The following is a 27,907-nucleotide window of genomic DNA, read 5'->3' on the forward strand; positions in this document are numbered from 1 at the left end:
AACCTCGCGGTAATACAAAGTATAATAATTGTAACTATAGTTTACCGACATGAACGTCTTCCAAAGTACATGTATGACTTTCGTACAAAAATGATGGAAATGCGCAAGTTATTTCAAGGTCGTTGCGATTATTTGCATAAAGCAGTGTCTCTCAAGCCTTATCTCAATTTGCCTGTACATAGAAGTCCCCCTTTTACCTTTACGACCATTACGTGTTTAACAAGGCACACTAAGCTCATTAGAAATAACTCTAACTTAATATCTAATTAGTTGCAAAAACCTTAGTCTGAAAATAATTACAGCGATCGATGATCCAATTTAGTAACTCAATGGTTTGAAAAACGGAATTGAATGTTCTTGCAGAATTTGGTTCTTCGCTGGTACATTTTTCTTTCTTGCGAATTTCGACTGCATTAACGTGCAAGTTTTATTTCCTTCCTGACAAACTTGTTTCTTGACACTTGCGATGTCTTGGCGTTACAAGGACTCTTCAATCATTCTTGCGATCATTTCCTAGGTATATTTAAAATTCATCGGTACGAGACTCCCAATTATTTTAATTATTCAAGTTCCCGAGCCACTACTGTTGTTATACCTCGACGTACCCTCAGCCAGTACTAACTCTTTGCAAGCTGCTTTACGACTCTTGAGGAATCCGGATTGAGAACCCAGAGAACAGAGTCTTATTTTCTGTTTATTCTTGGACTCGAAGTCCTGGGATGTTGGTTTCACGGTAAAAGGAGGATTTCTCCTGTCCTTTGAATAGCAAGCGAATATTCTATATCACGTGAGCGTCGGGAACAATTTTACAGCATAATTGTACACAATTGCACACGACATCAAATCTTTCTCTTCGCTCTTATGTTAAATAATGGTAAATAATCGTTCTTAGACGTGACGGTTCACTCCGAGATTTTGTAACTAACATTTTCAACGCTCACTTAATGGAAACGTTCGATCCTGTAAGAAACGCGTATCAAAGGACAACAAAATATTATCATACGTTCTAATTGACCCTAAGCAGGCAAGTTATCGAGTGAATCAATGGATAATCGGATCGACGTAGTCGCAGATGTAGCGTAGGTTGAGATCTCCTTGAAAACGCCTCCCAGCGTACGATCCTGCTGGCATAACGCAAGTTACATTACTCATTCGCTTCTACTCGATCGTTGTATCTCTATAAGTATCCAAATGACGTCATCGTTGCACGCTTTTCGCTGAAATACGTTCCGATCTTTATCGAAAGGACTGGTTTTCCTGCAGACTCCTATATTCCGAGATAAGGCAGGATCGTATATTTATTTGAACTCATCAGGGGACAAACGATTCATATAAGAGTATAATGTACTGTAATTTTTCGTTCGTACAGTCGTTCACGAAAGTATCGGAACAATTATAGGAACTTTGTTGCGGACTTATCAAGCGTGTTATATAAAACATTTTTAAATTTCGTGTAATTTGTAATCCATTGAGAAAACAATGAATAGCTACTAACGCCACTGTGGTAGGTTTTCAACAAATCTGAGAAAATTCTTGGACATTCATTGAAGCATCTCTGCTATCTTATACAATTTCAACGTTTGGAAGGTCTTTCGGAAGAAAATACCAATTCTGCCTTGGAAATACAAATGAAAAAATAGAAGAGAGAGAGTCAATCTATGGTAATAAATTTCTCAACGTGTAAATTGATAATAAGAAATATAGAATTATGCAGATTCTTTGCCTGTTTGAAAGATTCGCGTGAAATTATATAAAGTGGACAAAGCGGAATTATCTGGTATACATTAGCCGAAAGGTAAATTCTGCTTAATTGCGTCAATTCTGTCGGTACAATTGCACGAAGTATTTTCGAAACAATCGGGAAGCTACGAAACACGACCAACGAAATCAGATTTAAGATACTAAATGAGCATTGTTGAAGGTGACGTGCGAGTGGCAGAAAAAAAAGCTTGAAAGTGGCCGATGTTGCGTGGGTGTAGCCAGAGATTGCAGGCTCTCCGTGAAATTTCGTATTTCAAAAGGAACACCCACGCTCTCCTCTTTGACACGTCGCTGTCGCTCATCCAGATAATCATTCTGAATTTGGGCATTCGAATCTCTTGATTAGATTCATTTAGAAGTTTGTTTCGCTTCTAACTGAACGCCCTTGTCCGACCAACGTTACGTAGAACGACGGGATTCGACAAATCAGTGAAAAATCATTTACGCAATCCTCGTTCTAAACTTGGTCGCGTCACTGACGACTTTCTCTCGGTCTAAAACAAACGTGATTTTCTATTGACCGTTCGTGCGATAACGTTCCCTCTAGCGTGTGTCCATAAACAGAGAAATCCAATTGCTTTATCCTGACGATTAGTCTGGTTGATTGTCCATTGGCATTCTTAATTTTTGTATTATGTGAAATCACGTACACTATTACAAAAAGTATTATAAACAAACATAAAAATGAACAAAAATAAATTCTATTTTTAATGATAGAAATGGTAAAAATAATTCTATTATGAACAACGTTGACACGAGTTTTGCATACATCCTACTTCAGTACAAATTGCGTATGTTTATTCGTCATACATTCAGTGAAGCAACGTTCGTTAAATTAATAAGCCTACGTACTTGGATTTCCTATGGTAAAGGAATTATTCCGATGAATTTCGATGTGCAACAGAATAATACTTATGGTATAAAATTTTATAGAATCTATATAAATTTTATTATTTATTATCCATCTATATGTCTATTTAATTACAGGCAAATTTTATGCGGATATTAAATTTAATTAAATCCACTTTATTTAATTAGTCAGCTTTATAACGCGGTGCAAAATTTATTATTCTTTTCGTTCGCGGTAAAATAGAATTATAAAATGAACAGGGTCTCCTCCTAACTGCTTTAAGTAGTACACGAGTATAAATTATTTTCTAAACAGTACCGAAAGTTCACATTCGGTCTTCCTCTTTCTTGGTACGTGTGAACTGCTAGCAAGCGAGCGTTTAGAGGCTCACTTCCGGTATCGGTTCTCCTATCGACTTCACAGTGAAACGTTTGTGAAAACGAGCTGTAGGGACCTCTCCGAGATCATGCGCCGATATTTAAAAGAACAGCAAGTAAAAGTAGGCGTGGCTGTTTCTCTAGCGATCGTACCTCTTTCTCTCGCACACAGAACATTCGTGCAAATATTTGCATCGCGTTGTTCGAATAACTTTGAAAATTCAGTCTCCGCATGGCGTGATTTTTACGCAGGAACGCGCTCCGTAGCTTTTCTCTTCTTCCTTTTCCCTCCATTTTATTGCTTCCTGCTAAACTTGAAACTTTCTTGGCGTTTTTCTTTCAGACAGACTTTTCGGATATCTTAAGATCTATGCTCTGCGTGTTGTGCACATATTTGGCTGACGCTATACTTGTTCGCATTGGCAATGATCAGCCAGTTAGAAATTTTAGTGTATTCTTGTGGAGTGTGCTCAGTGTTCCGTAAACGTTTGCATCTGCTCGAGAGTTTTGCTACTTTTTCGTGCGAACCCGATCCAAAGTTCTTCTTTTCTACGCATGCAAATGTTTATCAAGATCTCGCAAGCAGTTGAACGTCGTGCGAGTTTACGCATCCACTTGGAAATTCGCGTTTCCTGTGTCACGATGATTTCTTCGCGATCACCTACACGCTTTCTTCTCACAAACTTGCAATTTCTACTAAGATCGAGGTTTTTCTTTGTGCGAACGTTTATACGTTCACTTTTCAAATCGGTGACCATTTCCAAGTGGAAAAATAAAACTATACTTGCACGTCGACATTATTTTATTTAGTCGTACATTATCAAAAGTATACAGACATTGGTTCTTGGTCGAATGGAATTTACAAGATTACAACGATTTGTAAAATCACATGCATTTGCGAAATTTGTAATTTACAAAATTACAAGTCCAGACACTTAGAATGGCTTAGAATTCGTTAGAGTAGAATACTATGACACGATAGAATTTATTTCGGAAAGTTAATATGCAATTAAAAAATTGACATCTGCAAGGATCAAACGGTATATAGGATTTCTTGAGATGTATAAAGGAACATTACAGCATAGTCATATGATTTCCTTTTTAGCAAGTTTAGTAAGTTTTATACGTGCACTTCTGAGAATCCTGAGGTTCTAATCGGTATAATTCCTAGATTCCAGGCTATTTGTCGATTATTAAACGTTGCACAGACCCATGATTGCAACCTTTGAATGAGTTAACGACATCAATTCCACAGTTCTTTGTCAAGAGAACGTCGCTTCATTTTGCCAGGATGTTTACTATGATTATCATAAAAAGAGCGAGTATCTGCTGAAATTATCTTGTGCAGCCTTCATTTCGCTGAATAGCTCGAGCAACAGGAAAGTTTGTAACGCTTGTTAAACACGTTTCAAACAAAAACTGTATCATTGCAATCAATACGAAATACTAGTGATTCGTTTGAGTAAATTCGTGCTCCATAAAAAGAGGAAAATTTATTGTATCATTGGACTAATGCAACACAGCTTTCACAAACAATAGAAAAGATTATTCTTGCATTGACTAATCACTGAAATCTCGCTAATGGTCAGAGCGAGGATATTTTTCCAAGTTCACATTTTTACGAACAGAGCCGAAAAAATGGGATCCGAGTGAGCAATCTGTTTCATCGTACTTTTCTTATACGTTACGTGTATTCCACATCTTTTATTTTACTTGTACACCTTTCAATTTCCCATAAACGTATCAAATCTACAAATTCTGCGAATAATATCAGTTTAATTACGCGTTAAGATCCGAAGGATAAATTTGTTTCCGAATCTCACATCCGATCTTTTAAAATTGTATCCCAATTTCCGTCGAATGTAAAGCTGTGAACGAGGTAAAATTGTTTAAAGAGACTCGAAGAGGTGGTACATGATAGCGCCGTTTCGCTGGATTGCCGCACATTAAATTAACTTCGAGGTGAAAAATTGCGGGGCATAAAAAATATTGCAGCCGTCTCGACACAGTTTTCCTGACAGTCGGTTTAGCGGCACGTTGTACCAACAAAGGATTACATAATTCCCCACATTCCTGGCCAACATACTACGCTCCCCAGTCATGCTCGTTTTTCGTACGGCATGATACGAGAGAAAGTATCATACACGTACTTGTTGTCTACCATCGAAATTGAAATCGAAATTCAGAGGCCATTTCGAATTGGACGGTCCAGCTGTTTCACACGCTGAAGAAACGTATCCAAGTATCCACATTTTCGTACTACATCATTGGTTACACTTGTATATACGTTTCGTGTAATTCAAAGGGTATCTTTGATCATTTACATTAACCCTTAATGACGATTAATACTGATAAACAAACTAAAGCTGAAAAGTATGTTTCATTTACTACACGTTGTGACACAAACATACTTTGCTTTTGATATTATGCAAATTTTTGTATCCATGTTTATCCTTGTACATCTGTATACATCTGTGCTGGATACAAATGCATAAACATCGTGGGTATGCTTAGGAATCTAAAGAATTAAGGTTGTGCAATCGATACGAAATACTTGTTAGGGTATCTTGAGATTATCAGAAGACTTTTTCATTTACTCACCAATAAAAATGCCAGTGCGATCCCCCGCCAGTCCATGGCTAAAATAAAAGAGAAAGTCTTATTAATAACTGGGTCGAACTCCCATGAGTACGATCGACCGTGCAAACGTCTCTCGCGCGAGAACACTTGCAACAAAACACGAAAAATCACACGACGACCGGTCTATCTTCTTACTTAATACATCCACTCGATGTTCTTTGTACTTCTATCCAGTTAAACGTCTCTACTCACGACCAAACAAACTTTGATTCGCTAACTGTACACTAAACAGACTACGTAACGAGGTTCTCGATGCCAAAAAAATCGTCCTCCATTCGCACATTCCAAAGATCCATGAGATATCGTCGAGACCTTCTCGTCGATGTTCCACGGAATCATAAATCAAGTGACGCGACACGCCTGAAGGTTTGTGAGATTCGCAGACGCAAGAAACTCGTCTCCATCTTGCCGCGTGGTGATATGGAGGACATAGAGAGAAAAAAGGGAGGAAAAATGGGAGAAAAACTCGAAGGGTCGAAGGGTTTGATTTTGATGTAGGGAAAACGTTTTCGAGCTGGTTAGTAGAGCTGTGTCGAGAAAGCGACGCGGTGTTTCGCGGAGGTGGCCGAACATAACGCAACGTTCACTTTTTCGAGCAACAGGAGAGGCCGGTGCACGGAACAGGAACGACCTCGAACACACTGGACCACCGTGCCTGACCATAGCCCTTCCACGCGGACGCCATTTTCACTGCACCACGACCCCTTTATGTTTTTCGATTGAACATGACGCGACGTCGCGACGACACGAACCGCGCGATTTTACGAGGCTGGTCGATCGACATCCCGCGAGGTTCTGCCACCTTCTTTCCACCTTTTCTCGTCGCGACCAGTAAAGTCAGGCTCGTGCCTCGCGATTTGATGCACTTGGGAACCCAGGGCCGTAACATACTCTACCTTTCACTTTCTCTTCGTCACGTGGAAATTCGTTTCTTCCAACCTTTTCTTTGGTCGCGTTTGAAAAATCCGTTACCGACAGACAGGATCGTGAGGAACAGAAAAATTGCTTAAACGACTCGCGAAAGTAATCGACCGCTTGTACACGCTTTTCTATGAAATTTCATTAGCAGCGTAACGGGAACTGACTATCGCCATTAGATTGGTAAAGCTTCAAACAGATGTGAATATTTATAGAGAAATTACGGGAGATTTTATTTCCCATAGATCACAATGATAATTAAACAGTCCATTGTATATGGACAGAGACTCAATATTCAGTGAGATCATCTGTAATATTTATTACTATATCGTACACCTATTGATAGATATACAGGGTGACTGGTAACTGGTGGTACAAGCGGAAAGGGGGTGATTCTACGCGAAAAAAGAAGTCGAAAATATAGAATAAAAATTTTTCGTTCGAGGCTTTGTTTTCGAGAAAATCGACTTTGAATTTTCGCTCGGTACGCGTGCACTTTATCGCGTCTTGTTATAACGGATCTCACTGTAGATCGTTGTCTCGATGGATATTATCGCAGTTTAACTTTGTTTTTGCCGTAACGGAAAATTAGGAATACATAATGAAATAATACGAAGTAATCATAAAGTTTACTATTACAAAAATTACTGAAAATGTTGCCCATTCTGCCGAACACATATTTCTGCTCTTCTAATTAAATTTCTATGAACACTTTCTAACATATTCGATTGTTTTAAAGTATGAAAGGCTACAATAAAGTGCACGCGTACCGAGCGATAATTCAAAGTCGATTTTCTCGAAAACAAAGCCTCAAACGAAAAATGTTTATTCTATATTTTCGACTTCTTTTTTCGCGTAGAATCACCCCCTTTCCGCTTGTACCACCACCCTGTTACCAACCACCCTGTATATGTCTGCAGTAAGTGTCTTGCAATTTCTGTATATGTGGATTTTCATTTCCTGATTTGTTTCAAATTTTATCGATGTGACATGTCACTAAGGAAATTTTAAAGTGTTTTTTATTTAATACAAATAATGGCAATAGATGAGACAAAAGATAGAGAATTTTATTTAATTTTATTGCGAGCATAGCAAAAGGAGTACGGCTGTCGAAGCAGATCCCACGTCATGACATACCGGGCGTTGAAGTCACCGGCGACTTGTCTCGCATAAGACCGATGTAGTCACAATACGTATGCGCTCACACTGTTACGAAAGCCCAAGATTTACAAGTAAAACAATAGTCATACGAACAGCACTCTATGCAATTTTCATAAAAGAGACGAGCTTCAAAACCGCTTGCAGGAATGACGTACGATTGAAAAACTTTCTGCAGAAACGACGTATAACTTGATGTTAAATAAATAAAGTTACCGAGTTTATTTTCTACGTAATTAAATGATCGAATCGTTGTCAAGGCTCTCTTTAACCCGCATCATTTGTTAACCGGAAGCTGTTATCAATCGTAAGATGAAAAGTCTACGAAGACAAACGAATCCCATAGTAATTCTATTTTAATCTTCGCTGGTACAAACATAGTCTATTTGTAACGGAAGTGATACGACACGATAAAAGACTGAAAATAAGTAAAGAAGGAATCCAGATGACTACATGACTCGTCTTTTCCTATCAACGGGTTAAGATCCACTATCATTAGCAATTCAAACGAGGCTAACATTAAACAACTAGTCCTACGTACCCTATTCTTAAAAAGTTCAACCAACCACAACTTTTTAATACTTCTACCTTTTGCTCAAACTTGTACAAATATTTTTAGACCGATAATTCAAGTCAATCGGGTTTTTTCTGCGTATCGGTCGCGGTCGATATAATTGATACATGTCGGTTATCGAGATGCTGGATGAAAATCGTTCGGTGCGTGAGCGTGGACGATCCTTGGCGCCTGCATATTTGGTCACCAGTGCCACCTACGAGGATGAACAAGCGTCCCGAGCCTTGTACTCGTTTTCGCGTAGTTGCGTTGCATAACGCCGTTTCATTAAACCGACTATGAAGTCCACGTTATACCCATTCAGCCGTTGGCTGTGTGCCCCTCCATTTTCCATGCGTGTCTCCGCAACGTGCTCGGGAAAGGAAACGGTTGCTTCCACGCTGTTCGCACAGCTGTCAGCCGCTCTCGCGTTACACCCCTCTAGCCATCCATTTTTTTCAAATGCATCCACACTCGCTCGGTTATTCCGAAACGATATTAGGCGTCGAACTCGAAATCGCGATTGTACACGAGACTGCGTTTTCAACGAAATACCAGAACCACCGACTTACAGCCGGATGTAGATTTTTGAAACGTTGTGCCTCGTAGGCAACGAACTGCGACCATTAGGATATTTAAGACTCTTGAGAACCAAACTAATTTCAGGCTAGGTTCAGATTATCCGGTTTTTTTCACGAATTAAATAATATACCTTTCACAGCGTTAGCGTACACGGTCAGCGTAGTCATTGGCCTTTGATTCCTATGAAAAACTGAACGTACGCGTTCTCGGTGTGTGATACCGGAAATCCAAGAAATCCTGCCGATGAAGAAACGCGTATTTATTTTTTAAATTCTGAATTTTTCACCGTTTCGTAACGCTATCCCACCGGGGGGTGAAGTAAACTTTGATACGATATGTATCGGGCAGTTGAACGTCGCAAGAATTTTGAAACTTCTTTTCATATGGAAAAATCAATGTTACGGGAATTGATTTATCGCGAGAGAAATAGGACGAAAGAGATAAATAACAAATAAACGTCCGACGAAATCATTGTGAAACGTGCGTGCTCGCTTTCGACGACCTTGAGAATGGAGAACCACTTAAAACGCGAATCCACGAATAACGCGTTGTTGGTGACGTAACCAGCGAATTTTAGTCTCGTTGTTATTTTTCTATCGTCTTGACAGTAATTTCAACGAGAACTCGTTCTAGACGGCTTCTGCGCCCTTGAATATCCGCCAACGTGGTCTTCGTAGTCTCTCCACGCAACGAGATATTGCGCCATCTTGGTGTCACCAGGATTAAAAACGTAAAACTCGAAGAGACGTTTAACAGGACTTTATCTTTGCATCTCGATGTTATTAGATACATCTGACATAATAAATCCATTAAATGAATCCAGTTAATGAATCGAGTAAACGATGAACGATTTATTTTCACTAATCATCCGATATATGTACGTTTCGCTATGCTTCCGCTCCATTAATCACTTGGACCGATATTTTTATTTCATTTCACGTCCCTCGAGCATTAATTATCAAGATATCGAGAAAATTGTCGATATTGAATAGCACAGAGAATAAAAGAAGAGCTTACGATACAGCAGTGTATGTTAATATTAACTCGCGTGGAACGTCGAATACGTAGATATTTATTAAAATATCTCACCTGTCGGATCACCGGTCTGTCTCCCAAAATATCCAATTATCAGCGATGTCGCGATATCCAGTCGTTTCTGTCTTCTGGGGGGAAAAAAGGGAACGACGAATCTTTTTCACTGTTCTTACGAAACAACGAATCGAAGGCAAACGAAAGCGGAATAAAAGAAACGAAATGTCATGAAGTGCAGGATGGCGGAAATCACTTTTCAAGGAGCACCGAAGTTCGTCGAAATCACCAGTTCGATCTACCTCGTGGATCCGGCTCGTTCATCATCAACACTTCCGGTAGCACACGAGACTCGTCGGAGAGCGTCGAAAACGCGTTCTCGCCGGCCATAAAGTCCACCTCGCGCACGTCGACATCCCCAAATCGTGACTGATCCCTCGATGACGATTCTGCTCGCTCATTTACGAGACTCCGAGTCTCGACGATTCGTTCTATCTAGTCAGGGGAGAGTCGATCGTTATCGCGCTCCCGTGTCGTCAACTTCGACCCTATCCTCGCGAACGATACTCTGATTCGCGTAATTTTTATGCCAAAGCAGAGTTAGATGCCCTCGCGAATATTCTTCGTCGAATGGGATTTTCAAATCGACCGAGTTCTTTAGGGTTCCTGCTCGTTTTGTTATCATCGGTTCCACGCTGTCGTTGCCCGCGATAGATCGACCTCCCCCGAGAATGTTCCCATACTCTGGCAGAAATTCTTTTCATGTGTTTTATTATCGGCACTGCACCACACACCTACCGGCGGTTCGTTGCTCTGGAAAGAAGCAGTCGAGCATGAAGAGAGCCAGGCAACAGACAAATCCTCCGCGATCGACGCGAGGCTCGAGACTGCACTGCTCTTCGTCCTCGCGGTCCCTGTTACCTCTGTGTTCCCCTCACACAGCACAAACAGGGAACCGTGCTGAGGTGAGAGAGGGAGAGCCACGAAGAGAAGCAACGAACGCCACTTCGGAGTGAACGAACAGAGACAGAAAGTTCCATTCGTGGTGGGAAAAAAACAACGATAAAATGAATAAATTTCGAGGAACTCTTCGATCTTAAAGGAAGCAAATAACACGATTCGATTAAATAATGAAAATGAAGAGGAATATTTAACACGATGTCGTCCTGTGTGCGTGGAAGAAAGGATTGAAGAGAGAAACGAGGGAATGAACGTTGGCATGACGAAGAAAAAGCACTTGTAATGATCTACGGAATATTTGAACGATCGACCGATAGGGCGCGACACCGAAGCGTTTGTCTTTGTCCCTGGATCCCTGAACGATGGATCGCTCTGTGAATTAAAGTTTGATATTTTTGGATGTTACGTATCCGTTATTCGCTTACAATTTTATTTCCAGGATTTAAACATATTCCATGCTACTTCTATAGTATTTCTTTCTTTTATTCAAACTTGAGGATTTCAAGTGTAGAAGGTAGAAAATTTGAATGGAACAGGCTTTGACATTTTTCTCTGTTTTTAAAAAGTTTCTCTGAGCTTTGAAAATATACAAGGCCGGAATATTTGTATCGTGACGAATATTCGCCAGCTATAATTGGTTATAAGGTACAGGATTCATTTGAAGGTTTCGAGGTAGGGGTAGAAGAAGTTGAAATGGAAGAAAGAAAATGTCCGAGTGTGTAGAGATGAGAAGGATAGACTGTGCTTACATCATCGCCCGGGTTAGATGCTGTACCACTGCTTCTCTCAGGGGTGTAGAGGAATTTTGCAACTTTTCTACATTCAAACTATATGTAACATCGCTCCTGCGCGTTCTATACTTAAAATATAATTGTGAATCCTAATCAAATTTATATAAATCCAATACTTTTGTAATACATATTAACTTTTTAAAGAAGTAGCGATATATTTCAATTATTCTAAGAATTGTCATCAAGTATACTCTAATCGTTGATTTTAATTCGTTTTCTTTTATATCGGTACTCGAAATAAATGTTTAACTTCTAATTTAATTCAAATTGCATTAAATTTCACATTGATTAATTATAATAAAACGACGAATACTTGTAATAAGAGTTTATGAATAGAAATATATTAATAAAACATAATAGCGAGATAATATTTTGATAATTCGAATAGTTTGAAAATTTCTAGAAAATTTCAGATTATTGATTCTTTTCCTAAAACTCTTCGTGCTGTTTTTACATTTTACAAACGCACATTAAAAGATGCATATAGGAATTATAGGACGAATATAGGAATTATATTTTATATGCGATAAAAGAACAGATACAGAATAAACCTATCACCCAATGCAGGTTTAGTAGTGTTTCGAACTTGAAGGCTCTAGAATCCTCTTACCATTTTAACGTCATTTCCAATGTTATCGATTCAGCGTAGACCAAGGAATGACATGTACCTACATATGTACACATCTGTGCTTCCTTCCTTACCTATGTCCGATTATTATGCAAACTACACCTGTAGGCATTCTCTCTTTTTTGTTTTATATCCAAATAGTTATATTTTGCTGATTTGGCATTAGAAACTATTGGTATGTTATTCGAATTCAAAATTAAAAAATACAAAATGCGCGTATTCCGCGAGTGTGACATTCCTGTGGAATGATTTGGGTAATTAATATTGTTATTGTTGCTTAAAAAACAACATCGAGCTAAGCGCTACTAACAGTTTGAATGAATTTTGTGCTTAAAAACTATTATTTTTGTTTTAATGATTTTTTAATGTTTTTAATGGTCGACGCGATGATTGAATCAAACCACGAAAATCATATTACTATTCTTAAACTTTATTTATAAACTTATTTAAAAAAATACAAATACATTCTAATTAAAATTCCATCTTCACGTCTGAAAAATAAAAATTTGCAAATGTACATATAAATGTGATTATATATTAAGCATAAAAGAATATTTACCGTTTTGTTTGAGCCTCTGCACTTTTCTTTCATTTTCTAGATTCCATAGAAATTCTTGAAAGATATGTAATGACTTATTAATACTAGTTTTCTTGTAATCTTTTATTCTCTTTGCGTTCAAGTCGTACGTTTCTTGTTCAGTCTTATCTTTCACATCGAATTCGTTTATTTCTTCGATCAACGTTGCAAGCGTTGGAACTTTGTCTAACTGGAACTTGTCCACTGCATTTACGGTGAATGGGATACAAATTTTGCCAGTTTTTGGGTGAACACAAAAAGGAGATTTCAAAAGATGGTTCAATCCTTTGCTCACAGCTATATCTAATCTCGGATAAGCATACTGTAGCATTACTTCTTCTATCAAATGACGATATTGATACCATTTTTTATCTCCCTAAAATTACACGTTCGATATCAAATTATTTCTATCTATTCCCGTTAAAGTTTCATAAGTATTATAAAATACCGTGGTCTTCTTGTTCTTAACATATTTCACAAATGAGTCCCATCTGTCCTTGCTGGAACTGCATTGCCCAAAAAATGCTTTTAGTTCTTGTCTATCTTCATCATCGGAAATTATCTGCAGAAATTTTTCCATTCCTTCGTCTGTTCCTAATATATTTTGTTCTTCTATACAGAATGGAACAAAAACAGCTTCTATCATTTCCAGCGCACGTCTAATATTATACAAAATTTTACTTTAAATAATGATATAAAAGAAATTGAAGTTGGGTGTAATTCATATAATAATAACGTACTTGATGGAGTGGTGTATTCTATCACCAGGTAAATTCACTTTCTTCTTCATATATTCACCACCTTCTACAATTTGCAGATACTCTGCTACTGCACCACGTTCTGTTGCAGTCAGGCTGCGTGCACTGGGATCGCATACCCAGCAATGAATACCTCTTCTGCCAGAAAATACCCACAATATGTGTTTGTATCCAAAATCCACTGAAATTCGATGCATAGATAACATACACATATTTTTAATAGTTTACTAATTATACTTACGTCTCAAAGCACTGTCTAAAATTTTACAAGCCAATGCCATAAACTTCCAGCATTTGCAGCAGATATCTGCACCGCTGCAACATGTTCTTACATCATCATAGTCAGTCATATCTATGTCAAAAACCAGTTCTCTTTCAACAGGATGAAAATTTGTTCCTTTGCGTTGATCCTTTGGACTAAGGAGAAAAAGTAAGAGGATATTTAATAATGATTAAAAGTCTACTGACTTTGTCATAGCTACCTGAGGTTGTATACCGCGCCTATATCAATCTTAAAGGGAAGAAGTCTTTTAATCTCATACTCCAACTCCTTTGCACTTTTGAACGATTGGAAACGAAGGTAGATATCACCTTGGAGAGTGAATGAGAATTCTCTATGGGTAAACACATTCACTGTAACGATATAATTATTTCAGTAATGATATGGATTGAAACTAATTCAGATTGACAATAGCAGAAATCAAGAAATTATTGTTAGTACATATTAGAAACATTAACATAATTAGAATACCATTTCCATAGCTGAGCCAACGATAATAATCGTGAAAGGGAAATAATCTTGTATAATAAGTAGGCAACATATCAGCCAAGTTTGCTACGTCTTCCATTTTACTTGACAATTATGTTAAAAACTTGACAAGTACAAATTTTCTTAAACTGTCACAGATTTCTTTGAGTTTTGAAACATCTCACTTGGTATAGGTTGTGGCGGGAAAAAGTGCCATAAAATACATACTTTAAAGACCATACTTCCTACAAATTGTATTGGACGTGACGCTCTGATGGCCATAAACTATATATGAAATGGCGCGAATTTTTAATCTTTTCTTCTTATCATAAATTTTCAAAAAATTAACGTGATTACTTTATACGAATTATTTTTTAAAAGATTCATTTATAAAGATAGTCTGAAAGGAATTTTTATATTCAAAAACTTTTTGGAGAGGTAGGAAAGAAAATAAAGAAAAATAGTGTTCTGAATGTAACATTTTATTTTCTAATGTCATTACACGTATATTGAATGAAATTTAAAGTGTAATACCTTTAACCCTTTTACATACGTGCAAAAATAGAATCGTTCTATTTTTGAATGAACATTACTGGTAGGAATGTATCGTTGAACTTATCTAAATAAAAATCGTGGTCGGTGCTTCGGTATCGATGTCGATGATTATCACCCTATATGTGTATGCAATTACAATTCTTTGGAAGAACGATAGAACTTTTAAGTTATGTGAAACCTCGCCACATCACGAAGGAAAGAGCCTGAATTTCCCTCTTGAATGTCATCGTTGATTGTTCGACGTGTATACTTGCATTCTTCCAGCAATTTCATCGGAGATAAAGAGAAAATTAATGTAAGTACGAACTATAAAACGAATGTTACTCTCGTATATTTATTATGTACAATTCATTGCTTATCTATATTTCATATGCACGTCGCTTCGCGTATAAAATAAACACGAATAACTTAATTAAGAAACGTGAGGATTTAATCCTTTTGTTTTTTTAACGGGACGAGGACAATATGCGTAGAGTTTGAAGAAAGAACAAGATATATATTTATATATATATCGGGATACGATTAAACTTATAATACAGTCTTCTGACCTGGTGTCGATAACACACAGTTTTCGTATTTAAATACGTTCGATTTGCGGTTCGCGTAGCAAGTGCACCTCTGGTTTGCATTTCGTAAACATCTCATATAATATAATATTAAATTAATTATTAACTGCGATACCCCAGCCCCCAAGAAGTGTACGGTGAAGCTTATTCTTCAAATAATCGTATCTATCACGCTTTATAGGATCGAAATATACATGCTACACCCTTTTTATGTGTACTTATATGTATAATATTACAAACAAATTGTTTATCTCAACGAGTTACTTACAATTTATCTACTATACGTCCGCAAATAGCATCTTTTGCGTACAGTAATACGAAGTTATAAATCATATCTTGTGAAGTTAAAGCTACAATATATATCTTTCATAATATATATTTAATAATAATAATAATAATATATCTTTTTGTGTCGTTTCGTCGATTAATATAATCACTATTTACAAACTTCTCTTTCTTTCTCTCTTACTATCGGCAACATGAATAATAACTGTCTTATAATAGATTCTGCTTATAAATAGATAAATCTTAAATATCATTCAATCGATAAAAACTCTTGAAAAATCACCTAAAAACGATGGATGACGGTGTGCAGTTGACTGTAACTGGCGAAATGATCGATGAGAATAAATCCAATTAGTGAAATTTATGATGATCTACGCACGAGATATCAATGAATAAAAAGCACGGTTGTATTACAGGTGAGACTTCGATGATTTAACATCAAAGACACGCGAGGATAGGAGGAAGATATAGAAGAATAATTCGAAAAACTACCCTTAAAACGTAAAACTATAGACTCGCGAATTAAATTTTCCTAACTGAGTGACTATTAAAAAATACCGACTGATTACTTCGGTCATGCTGGTCGAGCGGATCCTTATTAACCCATAGAGAATATTCACGCAGGGAAGCAATTAAAAAGTATGAAACAAACTCTTGAATTCTCTATTCTTCTTTACATACATCTCTCATTGGGAGGAGATCACTTTAATCTGCATCGAGCCCTTCACGACTTCTCATTTGCGAGAGTTTGATACGGCCAACTAGAAGACAATGAATGTACGGTTCAAAATAATTTTGAGGATCCTACGAGAGTTTCAATAATCATCGGTAATAAATAGGAATTTTCATTCACAGCTTCATTCACCGTTAGCCTCCTATTATTATTAAAGACATAAGAGTTTTTAACGTCTCAGTCGTTCATAAATCCTTTAATCGTTTCGAACAACGCACAAAGAATTTTCGGTGGTCCATTCTTTTCATGGTCTCTGATTCTTTCCTCTAAGATCTCCAGGAAGTACCATATCAAATATAGATCGGATCGCAAAGGGTCACGACAAAAATGATAGAAAAATATAGTGCAGCTAGACTGTCTCTCCTCCTACTGTTCCTGAGGCACCTTTACAAGAACAGTTCTCGTGCCTTCCGAATCAGAGATGTTAATCTTCAGCTCGTTGGTCAACATCTCGAGCTTGTCCACCACCTTGGCGTTCTTCTGTCCACCTGGATTCGGTGGGGGCCAAACGTCGTCCAACGGAGGTTCAATGTACTTCCTGTTCGGGTTTATCGTGACATCCTGTTTTCCGCAGAGCGTCCCTCCGATGTGATCGGAAGACGAGACGCATTTCGACGGTGGTTCCGTATCCATACGAGCACGTTTGTAGAGGGGTGGCTGAATCGTTGGGCTGTAATCGTGATCCAGAAGGCCCTCGACCTCCTGCAGCAACTCCTCGCTATATTGCTGCAGTTCCTCGTCCATCAACTGTTTCGTGTAGAGTAACGTTCGAGAACGACCTGAAACAAATGTTAGTTCGAATATAAGTATCATAAAAATAGAGCTGCGAAATTAGATACCGATCGTGTAGAAATAAGGATGATCAATTTTAATGAAAATATCGCGAAATAGATCGAGTAGAATTTCCAAAATTTCGCCACTCCACGTTTGAGATTTTCTACATAATTGTCTTCAAACTACGAGTATCGTATTTGTAAGCTTGTCGTTATCATTCGCGCTAAGTAAGTAGATAAAAACTTGTGACGCGGTTAACCATGAACATTGCATCCTCAATATGATGATTAGACAACTCGGTCTGTGTCTGGTTTCGTAATCAAAGCGAGCAACTGGTTACGAATCACTTCACGTAGGAGCGAACGGTCCTAAGGTATTAGTCTCTGAATTTTAACGAAGGTCAATGACATCGTAAGGTTCTCGTTATGCTCTGTAAAAAATCAAGAGTTACTACGCCAACGATTCGCGGGCGAAAGTCGCGTAAAGAGGAATTTCGTTTATTCGAACTTTATAATTTATCTGACAGGAAAAAATGACACAATCTCAGGTAACACCCAAGATACAATCGAGATAATGGAATGTGAAGCGAAAACAATAGAGTGAACGGCCGTGTTGGGAAAGTAGTTAAAGGAAGATTACAGTTCAATAAGAAAGATCGACCAGCAGTTCAGGCATCGAGAAAGGATCCGAGCTTTCCCGTCCTCGTTTAGAAAGTAGCTGAGCAACTTCTCGATTTCCTGCTCTGGTTTCACCATTCCGCAGTTAATATCGATACCATACCTATTGATTTCGAAATCATCGTGTTTGTCACTTTATCAAGATTTATCATACATGTCCGATAAAAACGCACTCGTCAACTGACCAAGATTTTATACACTTCCTTATATGATAATTTAACAAGTAATAATACAAGTGATTTATGAAGTTGCAAGTTGTAGATTGTAGATTTCTGTCGCGTAGTTTTCACAATTTTAGCAGCAAGCTAATAATATTATAACTTGGGAAGCTTTTAAAAAAATCGAAGGAGCGATAATCAAATCTCAAGACTAATAACTATTATAAAATTTGAATCGCGTAAGACGGTCCTGAGCGAAGAGACGTCGAATTGTTCAGAAGAATAAGAACGAGATTATCTCGAAGAAGAACTTGAGATTATCGAACGAAAATTTATCAGCTCGATAGCTTTTCAGTGTGCCGTAGAGCGAAGGATACGAAGTAAATTCGTTTCGTAATCTGAAATACCGCTGATAATAATAATATATCGTCTGCCTATTTTTTCGAGGTGTAACTTCAAGTGTATTCTGCTGTTCTAGCATACGACGATACAGCAACACGCGTTAAAAATGAATTTGTCGAGGGAATTATTCGAATCAAATAATATCGGCAAGCACAAACGAACGATTTAAAAGAAGAATTAAAAAAAGAACAGTAGCATCAAAGAAGAAAACAGAGAGAATTTAAAAAATTGTTTAGATGCTCTTCACGCTTCGAACAGATATAATAATTACAAACTATATATTACGTAAAATATATTCACCTAACATGATTCAATTATCTGGGGTTACTTAATAATATCTCATGATAATGAGTTCTTGCTCGTACGTGCTTGCCGTTTCGTCTTTCTTCTATGTGCTCGAATTGTTAATTAATAGGAATCGGTATTAATATCATTTATGATAATTACGTCGTTTAAATTAATGCCAGTCGATTATTATCAATGCTTGCTCGTCATGAGCCTTGCTTGCAACATTGGCCAAGGGCATTGTTAAAACAGACATAAAAGGCGTCTTTGGAAAACAAATTTGCAAATCTACTTTCAGATAAATCGAGCGAAATGATTTTATTCTCGAACGAATTTTTCGACGTCATTGAAACAGCGTGATATCGCCACAAGAGTATAGAATGTGGGAGAAGAGAAAAGAGAATGAGCTTCTTCTTCCCGTTTCGTTTTCCATGCCGGTAAGAAGCCAGTCGACCGTACGAGGCCAAGATGCAACAAACCTGCAGCACGTGAAAGCAACGCGAAGGAAAAAATCAAATATTTAAGAGGGTTGTGCCTTTCACGATCTCATGGAGTTCAATGTTCTCCAAGCTGGCCCGTGCTATCAAATCCATCCAATCTGTGTGTAACCGCTAATATAACGGTCCGAAAAGGTCGAACAAATATGCTGGTACCATTCACGTTTATTTTTGATATAAAAGCTGGTAACTAGTGCGCGTAGAATCGATCGAACGCAAGATCCATGAAATTTTCTAATCTATATGATACCCAAGCACTCGATCAGTTATTATTTTGGAAGATCTTGGAATCAGGATAAATATATCGACATGTATGGTATGTATTTAAAAAAAAAGCAATCACGATTGATTTTTCGTTGAAGATCCTTTTAAAGTATTGGATCGTTTTATTCGAGAGAGCTAAATTTAAGAGAGCGGCTAATTTTATGAATTTTTCTCATGGACAGAGTAAAAGTAATAGAAATCTCGAAAATGTTCCCAAACTGATTTAAAAACCACTTAAAATATCTGAACAAACTTGGTACAAGTAGTTAAAACAAAATATTATCGACACGCTTAATTACTAGGAATTGCTCAAATATTAGGATATTTTTTACACAATAATTTCGTTATTAAATATCTGCTCCATTTATTAAAATGTTCAATATACAAGTGAAGTAAAAATACAGTATACAAAAATTCATGAAAACGTCGTTCAATAAATCTGTCCATGCAAATCGTTTAATTTGTCCATCGTGCAACACTATTCTTTGAAATTCGTATGAATAATGACACGATACGACTCTTCGTTAGTCAGAGATGAAGGAAATATAGGAAACTTACCCGCTAGCGGCGGCATTTTCTCTGGCTGTTCCTGCTCTTGCGCGAGTTCGTTGTTGGAATTGGAGTGTGGCCGTAGATTCGGCACGGCGACAAGAGCCAACGAGAGCAACAAGACCATCAGACAAGTGGCAGGCTGGGCGCTCTTGTTGCCTTTTTGCAACAGAGCCTGCAGCCTCTTTAGTTGCCCGGCCAGGCTCTGATTCTGCGACTGTAGAGCCTTAATGCGTTTCAGAAGCGTCATGTTCTCCTCGGTACACTGCTTCACGCGATCCTCCAATCCGTCCACGTACTCCTTTTTCCTCTTCCGCGAGTCCTGCGCAGAGATCTTGTTGCGAATCTTACGTCTGATCCTCTTGAGCTCGCGCTCTTCGTGCTTCGTCAGCGGATAATGAGTAGGCAGCGTGATTCCTTCTTTTTGGAGCAGACGCTTCTCCTCGGCGTTCAGTTTTAGCCTCGGGTACGGAGAATCCGACTCCGAGATCTCGTCGCTCGAATTGCAACCCTTCTCGCTGCTCGAATCTTCTTGTTTGATGTTCATCTGCGGATCAAGCAGAAAAAGTAAATGTAAACATATGAAAATCACAGGTTCAGGTTGATAAAGTTTTATAGTAATCAGTGATACAGCTGTTAAAAGGATATTTTAATATTATAATAAGTAGTATTTTTACAGCTACGAAGAAGATGGACGAATATATATGTTTAGATGCAAAATCAAATTGGATAATTTTTATAGTATGAGATTAATCGACGACGTGCTGGGTCTTAAAACTGATTCTCTGTAAAGGATGATAAATGTAGCTTATCGTGTTCTTCCCCTGTATTCTTCTTATGTAGTTATCTATAATTACGCAATTGAAGTCTGAGAGTGAAAGTTTATAAAAGTTCTATTCGGATTCTACCAATTATAAGTCGATCAAGCTTTTGTTTTTATTTCTCTCAAGAAGAAAATTTATAACGATCTAGAATCTAAAGTTATAATTAGAAGGTAGACGAGTTTTGTCCACGATTCAAGTTAGATACCTGAACTGGTTTATTAATGATATTAGCCTGGTTGATCTTGAATCCTTTGAGATTCCTAGCTTGCGAGGCATTGATGATCTTGATAGTTCGTACTTCCTTCATATCTTTCAGGCTCACCGGCAGTAGAATCGATCTTGGATTACCAGAACCCATTGGCGTGACGCGTATCAACTGTCTGATATTCCGTTTCCCATTGCACGTGATATTACGGACGTTTATCGTGTTACTTTCCGCAGATGCGACGTGAATTTGTTGTTGCTTCGGTGCTTTTTCTGAAACGAAGGGTTTTATTTCTCGCTATATTTCTCGTTATTTTCGACGCGACCTTATTTCACCTAGAAACAGAACGTTATCAGATATTTTTTGGAGCCACTATCTCATCGAGCTTGTCAATTTCAAATAGATATTATCGCTTTGTTTGATTCCGATAACTGTCCAAACATCTGTTCAAATCATGCGCCAGTTTCGAATCTGTTGGACTTTAGCTTTCACAAATGGACGAGCAAGAAGAGAAAATGTGTTTTTATGCTGAGAACGAGGGAAAATCGCGTTTCCGACAGCACAGCTGTAGTAGTACGTGTCCAATGTCACAAAATCCTAACAGAGCTCACTGTTTTCGAGATACTTTGATTTAAGAGTTTAGCAAGCTTCTGCCAGGTAGTTGCATGACGTATTAGGTGTTCTGGATCCGTATTCGTACATACAATCACAATTTTCTTCCCTTTTATCATTGCAAACAATGTTCATCTTATTTTGCGTTAATCTTAAGATTGACGATTTATTTTAAATACATTCACGTTCACTTGATCCACATATAGAACTCGAGGTCCACTGACTCATCCATGAGATAAGCATGTCCAAAATCAGAAATTATGCGCCTCCTTTGCGCGCACAATAAGACCATTTCTCTTTTATTTATTTATAATTTTTTTCATTAAAAAATACATTCCTATCGTTCGTATAAAACAGATACAGGATTTCTGGCTTTGGTCACGTGTAACTCACGCATGAGTCAATGTACGATATGTGCTGTTTGTTAATATTATTTTATACAATTATATCATTATGTATCCCATGTAATCGTACTAGTATGGAAGCACAGTGTGTTTTCTCAGGCTGCAGATGTATTATCCTCTAACCAATGTTGAGTATATCTCAGACTTAAAAATAATTTCACGTTACTCTTACCTAAATCGAGAACCGGTTGCTCCGTCACAATGGTCGTGTTAGCATCCGCCAAGGGGTTTGTCGGGTTCACTACAGCCACGAGGGTGTGCTCCACGTCCATTTCCTCGGCGACATCCGTGGCAGGTGATCCAATGTTAGAACTAACCACCGACCTAACAGGACTGTCCACGCTGGCCATCGATTGAATAGGGCTGCCCAAAGAATCGAAATCCATGACATCCTGTGGACTGCTAATTTCAGAGTTGCTGATCTCTAGTTGATCCTCCTCGATTGGCAGAAGCGGGCTTAGTTGTTGCTCGCAGGAGAGACTCAACGCGCTTGAAAGTCCGCTGTCCGACGATGAAGACGGGATCGCGTCCAGATCATTGTCGATCAGATTGAACTGATTATCCTCCAGTTTGAAAATGGAGTCCAGGAAGTCGTCCGGGTTGGTTGGCCATTCTTCCGCCTTGAAAAGCAAACGGAGAACAGAATGGAAATTATTTTGATGCGCAAGTTAGGCGAGATCGTAAATTAGTTACACAGTTTGTCAGTGCCGAATACTCTGCACGTCTGCTGAAGGCTTTCTAACGATAAAATGCGATTCTTTTTGTTGCAATTATCGCTGCAAGGAAAATACTTTTCGGACTTTATAGATACATGGTTGAATTGTTATCCTGATCTTTTGCTCCGTGAAATCTTGTAAAATAAACGAAGCTCGTTTTCTTTCTTATTTGAAATACGTAGTACTTATATTCAAAGTATTTAAAAGAGGCAAGACCATTGTATCGTGTCTTATGATCCGTAGCTGCGTCGTGTGTCGTAGAATGCGTGGTAGAACGAAGTAGCGACTCGTGCTATTTTATTTGTAAGTAGAAGAAGCTGAAAATATCAATGACTGCTTCAAACTGGGAGAACGAGGAAGAGAAATTACGATGCAAAATACACATATACTTTTATTTCAATATACCGCATAAACTATGATTTTATACGTCATATTCCGTGCTATAAAATATAAGTATAATCTGCACATTATAACTTATTCAGGCCAATCTCCTTCGTTTGTTTTTCAACGTCGAAAGTTTATTTGATGTTGCATGCAGAGAACCAAGAATGCATTCACAGTTTGTTTTTAATGGTACTTTTACTTTGTTGCATCGCAGCTGCGCTCGTCTGTACGCCTATGGCGTTCCATTTAGATCAGATTATTGACCCGATGGATCTGCCCACGATAAAACGATCAGAGGCGGCTCTTAAGCTCGATGTAAGCCAGCCATACACTACAAATTCATTGCTGTTTCGCCATGGTGATGCATCGCAATTCAGCAAATTTAACTTTTTAGCTGTGTAACACACACGGCTATAATTCATAGTAATCGAATTCCATAGTGGAATTGCATTCCGTATCGCTGGATTGCGCCAATCGTCGCATTTCCAAAAGTTGAATGACACGTTCGTGTGTATTGCAACGTTAATGATTAAACCGCAGAATTTTACCCAAATTCATATTCTTGAGAATATAATCGAAAAAGTCGCATCCTGTGCAATTTTGCACTTTCAAATTTCCTGTAAATGTGTGAAAACCCGCAGTCTATCGATGACGCAATGCACACGAGTATAGAGACTGCACGATGCGGATCGTGTAAAATCGCAGCAATTCACGCGTCTAATAATCTACGTAGAGCCTTGTGTTCTCAATAGCGGAATAGATGGTGTCTATTGCATCGTTAGAAGTATAAGACCCGGCATATACCAGCGAAGTGACATCATAGCGATCCCCGTATATTCGATGTGCATTGCATTAGAAAAGTAAATGCACCGAATCGTACAACTCTGTCGTACAAAATCGTATAAGAACGTGACCATCGTTGGTCCATATCAGAAATTGTGTTTCTACAGGTACAATTACCAGTGTTTAATTCCTAGAATGCTATTTGTGATCGATGGCTGATGTTGCTAGAGTTTTTAGAATGATTAAAATAAGACTCCATGGGCTGACAAATTTTCAACAACGCGAATAATCTGCGTAACTCTATCAGGATAAAATGCGCAAATACGGTATAATATTTCGCAAAAATTGAAATTTATCGTGTAGTATGTTTCGATCTTCTACGGCTCCCAGGGCAAAGTCGTGAGGCAATCGACTTTCTTGTTAAAGAAATGGGAGAAAATTGCTTCGTTCGTTAAATATTACAGAGGGACTATGCTTTGGATGTTTTGTATATTTTTGCAAACCACGTGCATTTTGTACATTTTAAAGTTTCCTCTAAATGTGCAAAAGTCCACGATCTCGCACGGCGTTACTCGTGCGAAATCACGGCGTTGTATCGCTCGTCTGCGTCGAACCTTAAAGTTCTCGTTGAGGATGGAAATAACAGACTTTGTTAATGCGTGCTCCACTTATTGTTAGATGTCTGGATGAAAGTTAGCTTAATCGGTTTAGCGAAGCTTGAAAAGTGGCCGTTCGCGTGGCGCTTGTCGCGCGAATCAAGCGTTTGGCCAATGCCGGGTAACCTAGTTTTCTAGTAGCATATGAGGAATGGTAAATATAGTCGAGTAGCGTGGAACACTGGTTCGCTTGAATTTTAGGATTCCGCTGGTGGACTTTTAGAATCGTAACTGAAAAGGAAATAGAAAGGGAAACGGGATTTTAGAAAAGGGAAAATTCTCCGATTCTGCCTCGTGCACGAGCTACATTTTATATGAAAAAAAAAACTGCTCAACGTGTTTATTGATAGGATCTTTATTGTCATACAAAATTATTTTCATACAAGATCTACATATTATACAATGTACGCGATACTGGATATATCTTGCGATACATTCTGAAAGAATTTAAAAATAAAGCGTGAGCTAACGCAAAAGGTTCCTCTGTTTATCTGAATTTCCCTGGGACGCCTTCTTGCCTGTTCACATTTAGCGGATCTCGATTTTATGTCCCAAATAAAAAAAAAAAAAAAAACAAAGATAAAAATTGGACGAAAGCCGAAGAAAACCGAGAAATGTTTCCATGCGTTTATACAAACTACTTCTTATTCACAAATTGGTAAGGTTATTACGTGAACCAATTACGCAAATGTAGGAACACCTGTGCATACCGCAAGTGGCTCCTGTCTCATTGTTTAATTCGAAATTGAGAGGCCAGAATTTTGTAGACTATTCACAAGAAGTCCCGTAAGGTAACGGTACTCCTCGTTCGAAGGTCGCTGGCCATGACGAGTAGGTTCCCATTCTTGTTCCGATTCAATGCATAAAGATACTTAGTACTTATTTGTGTCTCTGGCAACGTTATAAATTAGTTCAAAACATAATACAGGCTATTTGCGTAAATACTCGCAGTTGCAGAAGGAATTAACGTTAAATATTCTATAAGTTCATCTGAATTAATTGATCTATCGAACGTAATAATCATTGTGTACACAAGGAAATATCGTTTTTATATCGAGTTGTAATGCAGAAATAGAATGCATAATTAAATATCGAGAAGGTATCAGACATTTCAATATGGCGGCTGCAGCAGCAGCACGTGCATTAGGCTATACCATATGTTACAAAAAGTCTCGTGATTATGTAATAACGACAAGTACGTACGTTCTCTCATTAATCGATGAAAACAGAAAAAAACGTATTTTATATTTGTAGATCGAGCAACTTTCCAGCCTAGAAAAGCTTCAGAAGAGAAACAAATAAGGAAAGCCAATGATGAATCGTTATTTTGATTCTTTTATGTGGTAAATCACTCGATCGCTGATTACACGTGCTCTAATAATCCTTCTAATTGTTACATACCTATCTCGTTACACGTATTTTAAGTACAATTATCATTAAGTGGAAAGGATGGAGAATGATGATCCGGAATTATCTTGCGACAGGTGCGTATGCACGTTGACACGTGGGTCGCGTACTCCATATGTTAACAGGAACGAACGTGTGCAACGCTCGAATAACGGGAGTTATTGGTTAATCGTGGTCGTAACTTACATCAGCTACCGTAAACATTCGTGCCATTATATGAATTGTCGTCCTTTGAGGTTGAACTCTCTGTACGGATCGCTTAGTGGCTAGTTGAGCATAATTGAATGTAATGAAAGCAAAGGATAGTTAGTCCGTAGTCTCGTTAGTTGAACGGCGAATTGAAGACGCGATGAAAGTGGCACAAATCGCGGTGAAGCGTGCATACCATTGCTTTTCGAGCGTGTCCAAGTTTTTCTCCTCTCGCACAACGGTATTCATGGTAAACACATTTTTTGGCATTTCGCCGAAAAAGAGAGTATAGAAAGATTAAGTTGTGGCTAGACAAATTGTCTTTGAGAAGTTTATCGTTTGATATACTCCCATCTGTTTGTACAACAAAACGTGAACAGTTGCGCGTGCCGGTTTCTCGATATTTTGAATATTCACCGATAGCATTGCGTAAAACATGAGTCGATGTTTGAAAAGGTTTCGCTAGCCTTGGGAATTATTCTACGTATTAGCATTCGCGATAACCAGCCGCGCCAGAGTTCAACTTCTCTAGTTAATTAGTAATTAAACATCTTGGATTTTCCTTCAGAAACCAATCCACGAGATGTAACCATTTCCGTGAATTAAGGTTTTCATTACATAAAGAACTATTACAGAGTATTTAACTATTATAGAGTGGAATAAACTATTCTAGAAACACGGAAAGGGGATGTTAATAAACTAGTCATTTAATACAGCTTGTCTTTTCTGTCGATGAACGATTATCTCTGTATGATCATTCGGCAAAAAATACTCCGAAGATACAGTTCATCGAAATCCCTTCGAAGAATTCCTACGATCGTGGTTACGATCGCGTGTAAAAGGAAACTGGTTTCCTTTGAGCAAAAGAAGAACCCGTTTGAAAGCGAGCGGGCTTCTAAGGAAAAAACCTAGCCAAATGATGAAAATGAGATAAAATCATGCATCAGAGACTTACCGCGATGGCGTCGTCGCCGTAGCTCTGATCTATGAAAGGCTCGTCTTTAACGTCGACTTTTAAAAACGCATCTTCCCGTGGGAAGAGAAAATCCATTAGGGTGGCATCCGTCGACGACATCTCGACAACGCTTGTCGATTACTATACGGCACAAAGCTATCGTACACCTTGCGTGTATACGTATGTATGTGTCTGTATGTAGTATTTATTGCACAGAATGCACCGCAGCCACTACATTCCCATGAAAAACACCGTTTGTGCACTGCACCGAGGTTACACTCGAACACGATAAAGCGCACCAGCCAACTAACGGAGTAAAAGAGTCTGTCACTCGTCGCAGACAGACAGACGTTTGTGGCCTCCTCGCCCCACCCTGAGGCTCTTGCTGCAGCCAGAGAGCGAGAGAGACCGGTTTTTCGAAGCTGGTTGCTCTCCTTTACTCAAACATTTGCTTCACTTAGATCACTCACGACGCTCCTTGGAGCATGCCGAGCAATTCGTACGATCTTACACCAACTCCTGTGCACCTGTACCGCAAGGAATTGTTTATTTTGTTCGAGGATACCGCAGATGCTCGATCTACGGCCGGGTATTGTCAATTGAACTGCCAGCGTGGCATTAAGTGCGTCACGTAAGGCCTATAACTGCACGACTACGCGATTGGTTACGGAGCTTCTCACTAGCGATAGGCGATAGG

At 38.4% G+C, this 27,907-nt stretch overlaps 3 protein-coding genes across 3 annotated transcripts in view; all 3 read right to left on the reverse strand.

Annotated features, from left to right (window-relative positions):
• Positions 1-10,779, reverse strand: part of LOC100646076 (cuticlin-3) — a 68,621-nt gene extending 57,842 nt beyond the window's left edge. Inside the window, exons 1-2 of the mRNA XM_003400480.4 lie at positions 9,929-10,779; positions 5,590-5,627 (exon numbers count right to left, since the gene is read on the reverse strand). Coding sequence (XP_003400528.1) covers positions 5,590-5,625 — 36 coding nt within the window. The 5' untranslated portion in view covers positions 5,626-5,627; positions 9,929-10,779. The remainder of the gene's footprint in view (positions 1-5,589; positions 5,628-9,928) is intronic.
• A 1,901-nt stretch (positions 10,780-12,680) lies between these two features.
• LOC100645961 (DNA primase small subunit) lies at positions 12,681-14,554 on the reverse strand. Its single transcript, XM_003400479.4, has 7 exons — positions 14,334-14,554; positions 14,065-14,215; positions 13,824-13,999; positions 13,565-13,763; positions 13,273-13,483; positions 12,807-13,200; positions 12,681-12,738 (listed from the first exon to the last, which is right to left on the reverse strand). Exons 1-7 carry the CDS (start codon positions 14,428-14,430, stop codon positions 12,719-12,721), a joined length of 1,248 nt encoding a protein of 415 aa, XP_003400527.2. The 5' UTR covers positions 14,431-14,554; the 3' UTR covers positions 12,681-12,718.
• A 237-nt stretch (positions 14,555-14,791) lies between these two features.
• On the reverse strand, positions 14,792-27,836 carry LOC100645847. Its single transcript, XM_003400478.4, has 5 exons — positions 27,211-27,836; positions 22,293-22,740; positions 21,105-21,376; positions 20,085-20,622; positions 14,792-17,248 (listed from the first exon to the last, which is right to left on the reverse strand). The coding sequence occupies exons 1-5, from the start codon at positions 27,328-27,330 to the stop codon at positions 16,836-16,838; spliced, it is 1,791 nt and encodes a 596-aa protein (XP_003400526.1). The 5' UTR covers positions 27,331-27,836; the 3' UTR covers positions 14,792-16,835.
• Between the last annotated feature and the right edge of the window lie 71 nt (positions 27,837-27,907).

Source organism: Bombus terrestris, chromosome 14 (assembly GCF_910591885.1).
Source record: "Bombus terrestris chromosome 14, iyBomTerr1.2, whole genome shotgun sequence".
Taxonomy (NCBI): domain Eukaryota; kingdom Metazoa; phylum Arthropoda; class Insecta; order Hymenoptera; family Apidae; genus Bombus; species Bombus terrestris.